The sequence below is a fragment of the Gossypium arboreum genome, chromosome 5 (genome assembly GCF_025698485.1).
Source record: "Gossypium arboreum isolate Shixiya-1 chromosome 5, ASM2569848v2, whole genome shotgun sequence".
Lineage (NCBI taxonomy): Eukaryota > Viridiplantae > Streptophyta > Magnoliopsida > Malvales > Malvaceae > Gossypium > Gossypium arboreum.
In genome coordinates this window covers 32737458-32753074 of record NC_069074.1, presented here as the reverse complement: position 1 = coordinate 32753074, position 15617 = coordinate 32737458, and the positions used below count along the sequence as shown (strand labels likewise).

Genomic DNA, 15617 nt, shown 5'->3' with positions numbered 1-15617 from the left:
TATTGTTTTTGGCTTAAGAAGTGAACACAACCTAAGTGCTTTTGGCCTCGGTTCCCTTGTTTCAAAGGGTTAAAATGCTGTTATAGTCCTTTAAAAAATTTATATGTTAATTTAAGTCTTTTTAATGTAACATGTATGCCTTTGTCCCCAAGAAATTTTAATTTTATTTCGACTCCTCGACACAATGCTTGGTATATCAAATTAAATATTATATACAATTTATATTCATAGTTTAACTGTTAAAAGAATATTTAATTTTGAACTGTGGTCTATTTGCAGAGTGTTCACACACTCTAAAAATAATTTAAATTCAAATCAGAAAATATTTTAAGTTCAAATCAAAATTGAAAAAAAATAAAAATAAAATTATATATTAATATATAATAATATTAACGAATTTAATATTTATATTAAAATATGAATATAAAAATATGATATCTAAAATCCTTCAATTATATGAAAAGACTTTAGTGAAATTTGATGATACTTGTATTGAACATTTTCCTATGTCCGTCACTTATACTTGAATATGAACATAAGATATGGGGCTTCCCATATAAAAATAGTGAATATGTTGCTGGTTCTAGCATAACTACAATCATGAATATCTTCAAATTTAAGTCCAAATTTGAGTTGATTATATTACAATTCACACATTATTGATAAGAGTAAATCATTGTCACATATATCCCCATTAGCATGCAATTCTTACGATTCAACCCCATAGACGTAAGTATGGTGTTCAGCAACCTATATTTCATGGAGTACGTAATGTTCAAAAAGTGAACAAAAAATCAAATCCATGAAATCTTCGGATCACCAATGTAATAGGTTTGATTAGTTGAATCAGATAATTTAATTAAAAAGATTTTAAGATCAAAGCATTTAAATATTTAATAAAAGGGTAAACTACACTATTACTCACTAAACTATGGGTAAGTTTTTTTTTTCGATCACTTAACTACAAAAAATTACATTTGGTCACTGAACTATTCAAAAGTTTTCATTTAAGTCATTGGGCTGTTAAACTTAATGCTATATGGCTTTCTCTATTTGGACTATATGTACCAATTAAAAGCTCTCTTTCTCATTTTCTTCTACAGTTCAGTTTTTTTTCATGAAACAACTTTGGACATCACGAATCTGTGGACAAAAAAAAATAGCGATTAAGTAACAAGTAAAAAAAATAGCGGAATAAATTGAGAAATTAAACACACAAATTTAACGTGGAAAAGCCCCTCCAAAGAAGATAAAAAATCACAGGCAAAGATAATTTTACTATAATGGCAAAAAAACAAAGAGTATAAAAGATGGAGATAAAAACTAAACCTCGAAAACCCGAAAACAAAGAACCCTCAAAATGTAAGCACAAAATTCTCTAAATGTATTATGAGTTTTAATCTTTAATGTGTGTATTTTCTAAGGTTGTAAAAGAGCCTATTTATAGGCTAAATTCGTAGGTCAAATAATAAAAAAATAATCTAGACTAATTAGTGTTTAATTGAAACAAATAAACAGAGTTTAACTAGAAGATTATTTCTCAAATTTGACTGAAATAGGAGTCATACTTAACAAATCTCCAACTTGACTCATATTTCCACAATGCCATCTTTGCCAAAACCCGCCACGAGCCTATCTTGAACTATGCAAGGAATTAATTGAGTCGAATATGTGCTTAGAAACTGGAAGACTTCTAGCCTTCGACTTGTACACTGCCAAATAAAAAATAACTCGGGTTTGATTTTCACGAACACAGTGCCTTAACTTTTTAAAACCTGCATCCAAAAGAAAACCTCTCTTCAACGAAACAGTCATGCCTTTTTCCCTCCTATGACCAAATTGCCTCCGATCCAAACGAGTTGACTTCAACTCCGTAACAGACGAGGGACATCCGATTTCACTGGTCATTGTAGAACCTTCCAGAATATAAAGACTGCCGGTTCTTTTACCTTTTAACAAAACGAGAGCTCCATGAGATACTATAATGTCGCTCGACTCAATGTTGATTCTTCACCCTTTCAAGTTTAAAATACTCAAAGAGATGAGATTCTTTCGTAAATCAGATACATACCTGATATCTAAGAGTGTCCTAATCGTCTCATCGTATATCCTAATTTTAACAGTACCAATACCAATTACCTTACTAGATGAATCGTTTCCCATGCGCATAACTCTACCTTCAACCGAACTGTATGTGGAGAACCATTCTCTATTGAGATACATGAGGAAAGAACATCCCGAATCTAAGATCCACTCGGACGTGAGCTTGGAGTTATCGTTCGTTGACACTAACAAGAAATCATCACTGCTTTCATTAGCCAAATTAGCACCAGCTACATCTTCCTCGTTACTCTCAGCAGCTTTTTTATTTTACAGTTTATAACAATCTGCTTTGACGTGACCTAACTTTTTACAATAGCGACATCTTTTGTCTCATTTCTTTGATGCTACCAAAACGGAAGTGTGACACCCCTAATGTGACCCTAGTCGGAAAGTAGTTTCGGGACCACAAAATCGAGTCATAAAAATAATTAACCGTCATATTTGATGCTTATTATATATATATATGCATGTGTGAAAATTTCATGTTTGAATTTTGTTAATTGTAAGTGAATTTTATTAAATAGGACTTGTGTGAGAAAATTTAGAAATGTGCTAGGCAAATGTTAAAGTGGCCTATTGATGCATGTTAGAAAATGCTTGTCCTTGCATGTCAAATTACCCAAAACTTTAGGTAATGGCCGGCCATGCCATGGGTTAAAGCATATTATAAACATTTTGTGTTAATGTTTTATGTTAGAAATAATAAAATAAAAAGGTTAGTAATAAAGTAATGAAAAGGGAGGGGTGATGAAAACAAAGTTGTCTCATCCATGCTCCCCCATTGCCGTGACTTGAGGAAGGAAGAAGAAGAGGATTCTCTTACTTCATGTTAGGTTGGTTGATGTTTAGGAAGAGGTATGTTTGATGTTATTCCATGAAATTCATGCATATTTCTAGATGTTGGTTTAAATTCTTTTGCTATTTGATGGAGATGATACTCGGCCATGGGTGTTGTCTTCTTGGTTGGTGTTTGATGTTGTGGTGATGAGGCATGAAGATGATTGAGTTTGAGTGCTTAATAAAAGGATGGGTCTTAACAACTTCATGAAGTATTCGCCATGGTGCTAAAATGTTGTATTGTGTTTAAACTTAGAATTTTTAGTTATATGGATGTGTTAAGTTGCTTGAAATGTTAGATTAATTTGAACTCATCACCAAGTTCTTTAGGCAACCCATGTTAAAAATTTCGGTATTGAGATGCCTAGAACTTTCGGCCATAGTAGCTATGGAGAAATAAGGTTTTTGTTTCTTGTTAAATTGGATGTATCTTGTTGTATGAGTGTTTGAACAAACTATGATTAAATAGATGCATAGATTCAAGGTGGGAAGAATTGGCTATTATGCTTGATACTAATGCCGAATATGAGAATGTTGTACTTGAAAAATGTAGGTGAACATGACAAGTGTATTCGGCTTAGGGCATAAAGGATATGAAAATTTGGTATTTATTTTTGATTGTGTGTGTATGACCATGGATAATTGGCTGCACAAATATTATAAATACATAATGTATGTTAAATTTATTAAGCTACAAAACATTATACATGATCGCCAAGGTAAATTATTTGAGTAAAGTATATCTTGATGGTACATTTCGCTAGTATAAAATGTATATGGATGTCGATGACTATGTTTAATTTGGGAAGTAAATTGTTTGATTTAGCTCAAGAGCCTAGAGGATCAAAGTTGGATAAGGAAAGGAAAAAGTGATCGAATAGCCGTCAGAATCGTTCGGCAACTTCCGAGGTAAGTTTTAAGTGATTAAACGTTGAGTAAATTCAATCATAATATGACATAATGAGTTGATTTAATAAGATATGATGTGGCCATGATATGTCTTAAACTCAAATGGTAAGTTCATAAGTGTTTGGACTTGGAAATTTGAGAGCAAATTGTAATAATTTGCTTAGGACAGCAGCAGTAACGTGATTTTAGAAAATCACTATAAATTGTTGGTGTGGAATTATAGGCTGAATAAAATATGTATTCAAAGCTTAATTAGTCTAGTTTCTTATAAAAGAGACCGTGTAAGCAAATAAATTTCCTATAAAGAGATATTTAAAGTTGTGTGAGACAGTGTGAGACAGTGTCAGAATGACTCCGAAATCCCCTGTTCTATTTTTAGAAAATCATTATAATTTGTACAAAAATGGTTATAAGATAAAATTTATATGCTTAGACTCCTTAATGAGTCTAGTTTCAAATGAAATCCAATAGAACATATTTGAATTCTGTACAATGAGAAATTTGATTCGTAGTGAAGAGTGGTCAGATTAGTCAAACAGTGAAACAGGGGAAGCTTTAAGAAAAATCTGGTATTGATTGGCCAAACCTAAAATTCTGAAAATTTTATGGATGGAAGATATATGAGTCTATATTCAGGAAAAATTAACGGCAATTGATTTTGAGTTTTGTAGCTCCAGTTATAAATAATTTAGTGACTATTGCTCAGGAAAACAGCTTGTAGTGAATATGTGAATTTGTTGTAAACATTGATGAAACTATTTGAGTTGCTTATAAGCTATTGCTGAAATTGATGTACAAGATAAATATATATATGTGTGTGGTAAAGCCGAATGGCTAGTGTGAAATATGTATGAGATATGTATATGTGGTAAAGCCGAATGGCTAATGTGAAATATGTATGAGGTATGTATATGTGGTAAAGCCGAATGGCTAATGTGAAATATGTATGAGGTATGTATATGTGGTAAAGCCGAATGGCTAATGTGAAATATGTATGAGGTATGTATATGTGGTAAAGCCGAATGGCTAATGTGAAATATGTATGAGATATGTATATGTGGTAAAGCCGAATGGCTAATGTGAAATATGTATGAGATATGTATATGTGGTAAAGCTGAATGACCAAATGTGAAAGGTGTGTATTATTAGATATTTGATGAGGCAAATGAATTACAAATATGACAATGATGTGAATGTTGTAACATGTGATTAAATGTACATGAAACTTGAAATATATTCCGGTAAGACCCGATGACTACGTGTGGAGATTATGTCCGGTAAGACCCGATGACTACGTGTGGAGATTATGTCCGGGTAAGACCCGATGACTACGTGTGGAGATTTTGTCCGGGTAAGACCCGATGACTACGTATGGAGATTTTGTCTGGGTAAGACCCGATAACTACGTGTGGGGACTATTCGAGCTAAAGGTTTCGCTGAAGATTCGAGTAAAGCATAAGATTATACGACTTCACAAAGAACAATTGGTAATAAATACGCTCAATGCGTTAAGTTGGTCGTATGTATTTTGATATTATATTTAAGCTTGATTTGGACTAAATCACAAGGTCGTTATGTGATGCATATGTGAGTAAAGCAATAAGACTGTTCTATGATTATTGTGCGTTTGGTCAATGTGGAAAGTTAGGTGAAAACATGTAATATACCTATGTTTATAAGAGATCACTATCAAGTGAGAATTTATCTGCCTATTATATATGATGAGATGTGCATATTCGGTAAAGGGATGGTATGCCCGAAGGAAGAGTGAAATAAAAATACGAACAACTATGTTATAATTTGATTGTTATCTGTTGACATTGCTTAAAACTTACTAAGCATTGTAATGCTTACTCGCTTACTTTGTTTCCTCTGCTTTATAGATCTCATTTGGAAGCTACAGTTCTCGGGGATCGCCAAGAACTAGTCACACTATCACTATCCACCGCTTGTTATTGTTATGTTTTGAATTATTTTATGGCATGTAAAGAATAGACCAAAGGTCAAGAATATTTTGGTTAATGTATATAAGCCATGCGAAAATGGCATCTTTTGAATGTGTACTTATAGAAGTTAAATTGTATCCCTGACTGTCTTTAGTATTTACCTAAAGGAACGTTCTTTATAAAAAAAATATATATATTCAAAATTTTTACTGTTCGGATATGAGTTTCAAGTTCGGTAATGCCCCTTTACCTATTCCGGCGACGGATACGGGATAGGGGTGTTACAGGAAGCTTGCTTATCTGCTTTGCTATCCAAACCAAACTCATTGTCGAGTTTGTCTCTACTCAACAAATAACTCTTCACATCTTGAAACGAGAGTTTGTTTCTTCCATAAAACAGGGTCTCCCTAAAAGACTTGTATGAAGGGGGTAAAGAGCACAATAATAGCATAGCCTGATCTTCATCGTCAATATGAACCTCAACATTCTTTAAATCATTTAAAAGAGTAATGAATTAACTTATATTATCTCTAAGAAGCTCACATTCGTTCATGCGAAACGTAAATAGACGTTGTTTCAACACTAAACGGTTAGCTAGAGTCTTGGTCGCATAAAGAGTTTCTAACATTTTCCACAAGGCGATGAGGTTTTCTCCATCAATATCTCCTGCAATACCGTATTCGCGAGGAACAACTTGATTGCAGACAAGGCCTTTTCATCAAGCTCTTCCCATTTTGTTTGATTTAGATTCTCAGACTTTTTCCTGGTAACAACCTTTTTCAAGCCGATTTGAACTAGAATTGCCATCATCCGAACTTGCCACAGATTGAAATTTGTCTCACCATCGAACTTCTCAATTTCAAACCTTGTTGCTGCCATATCTGAATGAGTTGATCTATGAAAATTGAACTAACTCTGATACCACTTGTTGGGATCGATCCGATTAAGCAATAAGTAAAAAAAATAGCAGAATAAATTGAGAAATTGAACACACAGATTTAATGTGGAAAAAGCCCTCCAAAGAGGATAAAAAACCACGGGCAAAGATAATTTTACTATAATGGCAAAAGAACGAAGAGTATAAAAGATGGAGATAAAAACTAAATTCCAAAGACCCAAAAATAAAGAACCCTCAAAATGTAAACACAAAATTCTCTAAATGTGTTATGAGTTTTAACCTCTAATGGGTGTATTTTCTAATATTGTAAAAGAGCCTATTTATAGGCTAAATTCATCAAATAATAAAAAAATAATATAGACTAATCAGTGTTTGATTGAAACAAATAAATATAGTTTAACTAGAAGACTATTTCTCAAATTTGACTGAAATAGGAGTCATACTTAACAGGTCACTGAACTATTCAAAAGTTTTCATTTAAGTCATTGGGCTGTTAAACTTGATGGTGTATGGCTTTCTCTATTTGGACTATTTGTACCAATCAAAAGCTCTCTTTCTCATTCTCTTCTACAGTTCAGTTTTTTTTTCATGAAACAACTTTGGACATCACGAATCTGTGAACCAAAATTCAAATAGCTTTTTTCTCTGATTTTCGACACTAATTGTCAGATCAACTTGGATCTAAGGCATATTCTTCTACTCATTGATAAATGTTAATTCACCATACCAATCGTCGAATCATCGCTTGAAGCTTGCTGGCGAAACTTTAAAAAAACTTAATAACCCAATGACTTAAATAATATTTTTTGAATAGTTCAAAGACTTAATGAAAACTTTTGAATAGTTTAATGACTAAATTGTAACTTTTTTAATTAAGTGACTAAAATAAAAATTTTCCCATAATTTAGTGACTGATGATTTAGTTTACCTTTAATAAAAATGTATATTTAACTAAATGATTAAGTACTTAAAATAAAATATATGTTTAACTAAATGATATGCACTATTAGGCCTTTTAATATATATCCATTAGATTGGAATTCTCATTGCATAACTTTTTTATTTAAAAAATATATATTCAAGTCATTAAATTATTAAAAGTTTATATTTTAGTCACTCAAATTTAGAAAGTTACAAATATAATCATTGAACTATTCAAAAGTTTACGTTTAAGTCATTGAGCTATTAAAATAGTTGTTGTAACATGTATGACATTTTCAGTTCTCACCAGTTGCACCAATCAAAAGCTCTCATTCTTTTTGTCTTTCACAATTCAATTTTTAAAAAAAAAACAATTTTGAACATCACGAATTTGTAAACTAAAATCGAAACAATTTTCTTCTTCAATTTCTGACGCTAATCGTCAAATCAAATATGTTCTTCAACTCATTGATAGGTACTAATCCATCATACCGATCATCGAATCGTCACTAGGAACTTACTAGTCAAACTTTAAAAAAAAATACAATGATTTAAATAATTTTTTTGAATAATTCAGTAAAATAAATGAAAACTTTCGAATAACTTAACAACCATTTTGTAACTTTTTAAGGTCAAATGATTAAAATATCAACTTACTAATAATTTTGTAATATTGAATGTAATTTACCCTTAAAAAAAACAGTTTAAACCCCTTTTTTTCCCCTTTTTCGTCGGTTCTCTAAACTTCCAATTTTATAACATGTAGTTCTCGGTTGAATTGACTAAATCCAATCTGATTTTTTCAACCGTGCTTATATGCATATGGTTAGAACAAAATACATGGCCCAGATTGACCATTCTACTATGAAAAACAGCAATTGGTCCAGGGAGCAATAAACGCATAATTTGAAAGGAAAGAAATACTGAAACGGAACTTTCTAGTTCCAAGATTCTAGGCAAAATTTGATCTTCTTGAAAGTTGTTCTCCATAGTTTAGTGTTCAAACTGATGTAAAAAAAATTTGCCAAATTTTCTGCTTCTAGTCTATCTTCTACTTTTTCCTGCACTTTTCAACAACAGCTTGAATCATAATTTTTAGCTCAGACTGAAAGAACAAGAAATTATAAGCTTACACTCTCCAAAAATATCCAAAGCTCAAGTGTGGAGAAGAAAGAGATCGTACAGATAGGACCAAGAATTAGCTGCACTTTTCAGGCTACCCCATGGAACTAATGAGTACAAACTCCAGAGTACATCAATCAACCTCACAACCAGCTATGCCGCTGCCTAAACTTCAACCAGTGTCTGTTCATCAATAGTGAGCACCATACTCCGAAAGCTTTACCAAGTTGCTTCATTTACATCATTCTGCATGGAATGACAAAATCTGATTCAGACAATTTTAATTTCTGATAAGTCAATCTCTTGTATGCACAAGACTACTTGCATATTGTTTGAAGCCATAATTGATGAAATATCTCTGCTTTCACGTGTTTTTGCCCTTTTTCTCCTGGTATAAGTCTTTCCAAATCTGTGTATACCATAAATAAGATACATCTGATAGAATGAAAAGTTATAGCAGTAAACGTTTCTCCAGTTCACAGCCTAAGCTCTTTCTTGTGAAAGATAGAACGATGTATGAGGAAAATATCCTGCATCAGACAAATGTACTGTCAATTGATTCAAAACTTCAATTAGGTTGACCCCTTCAAATTTTGTAGAATGACTTGAAGAAAAAGAATACATCTTGTTCTTCGATTCTATCCAGCTACATCCTGTATCTTTCTTCCTTGCTTTATCCTTCATGATTTTTCTCAATTCCGCTATTTTATCCCACATTTTGGCCTCTGCATATATGTTCGATAACATAATATGAGCTGAAGTATCTTCTGGATCAATACTCAAAATTTTCTCTGCAGCAAGTCTTCCTAAGACTAGGTCCTTGTGGATTTTGCAGCCCGATAAAAGACATCGCCAAACCACCTTGCTTGGCTCCATAGAGAAGCTCCTTATGATCTCATAAGCTCTTCTAGTTTCTCCCTTACGAGCAAGAAGATTGACAATTGATGCTAGATGCTCAAGCCTTGGAGCAATACCATGGTCCCTAGTCATGGAATCATAGTAGTACAAACCCTCCTTTAAAAGACCAGCGTGAGCACAAGCAGATAATAACCCAATGAAAGTGACATCATTAGGTTTGACTTTACCTCTCTGCATCATACTATAAATCTCTAGTGCTTCTCTCGCGAATCCATGTTGAGCATACCCTGTAAGCATAGTATTCCAAGAAACCAAATTTTTCGAAGTTAGAGAATCAAAAACTTCTCGAGCAGCATTCAGTACCCCACATTTTGCATACATGTCTATAAGGGCACTTCCAACAATGACATTAGAATCAAATGCAGGTTTAATAATACAGCAATGTGTCTGCTTTCCCCATTCAATTGCTGGGAAATCACTAGATACACCCAAAATGATGGAATATGTGTAAAGATTGGGTTTATATCCCTGAAATAACATATTTTTTAGGAGTTTGATGGCATCCTCATATTGACCTGACCTAACATACCCAGAGATCAGAGAATTCCATGAGACTGTATCATGGTCATCAATATCTTCAAAAGTTCTCAATGATTCTTGAAGAAACCCGCATTTTGAGTAAAAGTCTAGCACAGAATTTCTGACAACTAAAAATGAACTATATCCCATTTTAATGATCAAAGTATGAAGCTGGTTCCCAAGTTCAATATTTTCTGCATCAGCGATGGCTCCAAGTATAGAAGAGAATGTTCTTTCACTAGGCCTGATTCCTGAAGAGTAAAGCTTAAGAAAAATATCAATTGCTTCTCTTCTCTTGCCTTGTTGAACATAGCCTCCAATTAATGAATTCCAAGCAGCCAACTTTGATTGGTTTACCTCCAAAACCACCTGACAAGCCAAGTTCAGGTCTCCACACTTTGCATAAACACTTATCAACCCTGTCTCAACAAATTTGTCGAACTCAAGTCCACATTTAACCACCAAGCAATGTATTTGCATTCCAAACTTCAAGTCTTCCAATCCTGCACATGCACTCAAAACACTTGCACAAGCAAACTCATTAATTTTCACACCCACCCTTCTCGACTTCAAAAATATATTCAAACTCTTCAAGTTATCTGCCCGTTGATTATAACAAGAAAGAAGTGAAGTCCAAGAAATCGAATTCGGCAACAACATTGCATCGAAAACCAACTGAGCTGACTTCAGCAACCCACATTTTCCATACATATTAATCAAACTGTTACTAACAGGTGTACTAAAATCCACCCCACTCCTATAAATCTTGCCGTGAACTTCCCTCCCAGCTCTACCATCACCTAAGCTAGCACAAGCTGAAACAGCACTAACAAAAGTATAATAGTTTGGCTCCACACCATCATTAATCATCAAACTGAAACAGTCTAGGGCCTTTCCCGGCATACCAACTTGAGAATATCCCGAAATCAACGCAGTCCAGGAAATGACGTTTCTTTCAGGCATTTCTTCAAGCACTTTACGTGCATCGAAAATACGGTCGAACCTCACATACATTGCTAGCAAATGGTTGTTAGTGCAAATATCTTGGGCCATCCCAGATATGATGATCTTGGCGTGGAGCGCTTTGCCTTTGGAAATGCTTCGGGTGTCGCCGAAAAGGCGAATAAGGCGAGGGAATGACGCCATTGCGAGGGACTCTGAATATGGGTATTGGTTGGTTGAACATCTAGAGATGGAAAGAAAACATTGTTAGAATTATTAAGAAAGATTTAGAAGTTTGGGAATGGGCCGCCGTTGTATGTTCTTCGTTTTGTTATTTATGAATGCTTTCGCCTGGACTTTCTGCTAGTGTCATGCGACGCTGCATTTGCAACAAACTCTGCATGCGTTCGCTAAGTAGATGCGAATATTCAACAAATAATATTATTTAATTTCAATGGTAAAAATAATTAGGTTAAATTCTGTCATTAGTCCCTGTAGTCGTGTTTTTAGTCTTTCTGTGTTTTAATTTGGCAATTTTTAGTCCTGTACTTTATGAATTTTTAGCCTTAACCAAATAGTAATTGTTAAATTCATTAAGTTAAGTTTGACTATTTTCAAAATGCTATCATGTTGCTTTCATATATTACTCATAAAAAAAGTTAGTTAAATTTAAAGATTTTCATTTACGTTCGATGAAATTTTGAAATTAAAAAATATAGAGACTAATAAATTATTAATTGGATAATATGGGCTAAATCTATAACTTTAGGGTTAGTATAAGACTAATAGTAAATTTTAACCAAACGAATTTATCGCTAACATTTAGTTAAGACTGAAATTTCAAAAATTGAAAAGTACAATTACTAAAATTGATCAAATTAAAGTATATAACTTAATACACCACTTATGTGGTGTATAGGACTTATAGTAAAATTTGACCAAATAATTAATAAAATCAATTTTTACTTGTTTCTCTAACTTCTAAATTGACTTTTTTGGTTTCTCAATTTATCTATTGAAACGAGCCCAATAATTAATATTTTTGTAGGCTTGTTAAGGGATAGATGCTGACCACGAGTTTTAAAGTTGATTAATACCTAGGACAAAAATTGAACATTCAACCACTTGTTAAGGTAGGAGAGACCATTGCCATCTCACCTAACTTCGGTGGTTAAATTATCAACTACTTTAAATATATTGTTTAATCATATAATAAATATAGTTTTATCATACAAATTGACTCCGAGTTAACATACATATGGATGCTTTAAATATATCATTTATTGATACATGAGGAGAAGGTGGTGGTGAAAAATAGACCAATTCACCTAAACAGGTGGAAAGTTGAAAAAGGATAAGAGAAGGAAATGAGTAAGGAAGGTCAAAAGGCAAGGGAAGGTAAGCGTAGTAGGCAAATGTTTAGGGTTGCTGAGAGGGTCAAAAAATCATCTCTTCAATGTGATGGAAGGTATTTATAGGGGAGGTCCCATGCCTGGTAATGCCTTTTCACCAACAATACGAGTGGTGGTCCACTCATGTGATGGGCCAGGTGGTAGGCCGATTGCCCTCATGTATAACACTTCCTTAACATTTTCTTTGTTGTGGTAATACAAGGTTGTTACGCCTCAATGGTCCCTTGGTGGTCCACTCATGGAGGTGAGTGTATTCCTTCAAAAAGCAAGTGGCTTGGAGGATGAGACACCCGAGTGGTTGGCCAGCCAAGTGATGTAAGATGAAGGACTGCCTAGATGATCTTCGAATGGGGTACTAGCTAAGTGGTGTGCGACGGAGATCCATTCGCATATATATCTCAAGTGTCTTTTTCAAAATCAAGATTAAATTAATAAAATGGTCAAATATTGAAGGCTAATTTTGTTATTATACCAAGCAACGTCAGCATTTGGTTTAGCAGTCAAACCTATTTTAACGGTAAAGTGATTAAAATTGACAACTTATCTGAACAGAGCAATGGCGTATCCAGCCGCCCCTCCTAAAATGGAAAATTATCCATTTAAGCCCTTTGGAAATTTTAAAAATTTAATTTAGTAGAAGTAGAATTGCCCTTTTCCCTCCCCTAAAAATGATAAAAAAATTTTGATTTAATCTTTTAAAAATTATAAAAAATATAGGCTATTAAAAATTACAAATTAGTTTCGGCCCCCCTAAAAGAATGTTCTAGCTTCGCCTTTGAACAAGAGTGACTCAAATTGACAACTTATCCAATAGGAGTGGCTAAAATAACAAGTTTTTGAAATGAGTGACCAAAATAGGAATACGAGTAAAATCGAATGGCTAAATAGGTAGTTTACCCTTAATTTAATTTTTAATAAATGATCATACCTTTTTTGTCTGTGTTCCTTCGTTTAGCTTCAAGGTTGTTCTATGAAACTGCAATACCTGTGAAAACACCTTGGTATTGTCGCAACAATGCTGGCTTAACTACGAAAGTTAGTATATAGGCGACAAAGAAGAAAGAAAACAATACTCAATTAAAGGCATGCAAGAACAACAAGGTACAAAATGCTAAGTTACAAGAGATTATTCTAAATCCTACCAATGACAGCATATTACATATATATATGTGTGTTTGAGGATCAAATTGATAGAATTTTTAAATATGAAGGGTTAAACTTATTGAATTATTTAAATTTATGACTAAATTGATAGAATATATAAATATTGAGGACTGGATAGATTATTATACTAGTCAATAAACGATCACGTCATCATTCTCGTTAACCATATAACGGAAAGCGACCAAAACAAAAATAATCTAAAACGTTAATGATGAATTTGAAATTTTTATATTTTGGTGATCAAAATAGAAACATACTAATATTTGGATGACTAATTGTAGAATTTACCTAAAATTAATTAATAAATTATTTTAGTTTTTCAAAGGATAAATATAAACTTTAATCAAAACTCTAACAAGTAAATAATCATTAAAACTATTTTTTAAAAGTCTAATTTCTTTTTAAAAATTTTAAGCTAAAAGGAAAACCTAAAAATTAATATTAAAAGAAACTTATTAACGTGTGAAGAAGTTATCCTTTAGGGATTTTTTAAGGAAAATTATGTGCAATGTATAGAATTTGATACTAAAGTACTCTTTGGGAGGCTCATTACTTCAATTAGTCCCCGTGTTCCTTGAATGGATCTCTTAATTATTGAGAGAGTTGCCCAAAAGCAGTATATAAGGCGTACCCAGTAAAACTTACAAGTAAACCAGATATAGAGATGGCGAATAAGGATGCTGTTTCCATTATTATATAATTTCAAGATCACAGTGGGTCTATGATAAAATTGTTTATTTACAGCGGAATGATATACAAAGTCAACAGATCTCATCGAATACAAAATAAGATTTATGGCTTATAACAGCCCGGTTTTAGCTAAATCAAAATAGTGGTTTCAGAACCATAAATCCTAGGTCGTAAAATTATTTTAATATTATTTTTTGTGTTTACAGTATGTGATAATATATGTGTGAAAATTTCGTGAGCTAATTTTATCGTTTAATAGCTCAATTTGAGAAAAATGACTTAATCGCGTAAAATGCAAACGTAGCATGGTATAATTTAAAAGTGCTTAATTTTCATTGCTTATTAAATGAAAGGTCCTTATGTTGTAATTAGACCATTGATAGTGGAGATGGACATAAATAGCCTTAAATTAGGTGATTTATTAATGTTTAAACTAGGGTTATTTTGTAATGTATGAATTAAAGCTTAAATAATTAACATAAAAACATTATCATCTTTATTTTCATCATCCATAACTGAAAATAAAGAAAAGAAAGAAAGCTTGAAGTTCATTTAGGGTTCGGCACTTGTGTGGCTTAATTGAGGTATGCTTTGAGCTCGGTTTTTAATGATTTCTATATTTTTGTGATCGTTGCTTTGAGTTCTAGCTAGCCCATGCCATAGTTTTTGAATTGGTTGATGAATTTGTGAGTTTTCATTGATGAATTCTTGAGCTTTGTGATAGATGATGATGAATTATGGAAGTTAGATGATAGATTTTCATGTCTTGTTAAGTGATTTTTGGTAAAAATACAAATTAGGGATTATATTGTGAAAAGATGAAAATGTGGGGTTTAAAGTGTGAATAAATGAAAGATATGGGTTACTAAGGGCATAAGGGTAATTCATCCAAGCATGGGTCTTATTGAATTTTGTGAATTTTGTGTATTTATGAAATAGAGAGTAAATTGATTAAATGTGAAACTTTAAGGGCTAAAGTGAAAAAATGTCCAAATATGTATTTGTGGATTAAATTGAATAAATATGTGATTGAATAAGTTAATTTTGAATGCATATAGATCAAGAACAAAAGAAATCCAACTTAGATTGAGGCAAGAACAAAGTACTCGACTATCGATTAGTTTCGTCATTTTTATGTCCGAGGTAAGTTCGTACGTGATAAACATTGTTACAATTATGTTTTTAATGCTTTAATATTGCATAAATTGTGTATATGCGACTACAATTGCGTATGAT

At 32.7% G+C, this 15617-nt stretch overlaps 1 protein-coding gene across 1 annotated transcript; it reads right to left on the bottom strand.

Annotated features, from left to right (window-relative positions):
* Window positions 1–9219: 9219 nt before the first annotated feature.
* On the bottom strand, window positions 9220–11319 carry LOC108452521 (pentatricopeptide repeat-containing protein At2g27610-like). The gene has a single exon (XM_017750319.2). It carries the CDS (start codon window positions 11317–11319, stop codon window positions 9220–9222), a length of 2100 nt encoding a protein of 699 aa, XP_017605808.1.
* Between the last annotated feature and the right edge of the window lie 4298 nt (window positions 11320–15617).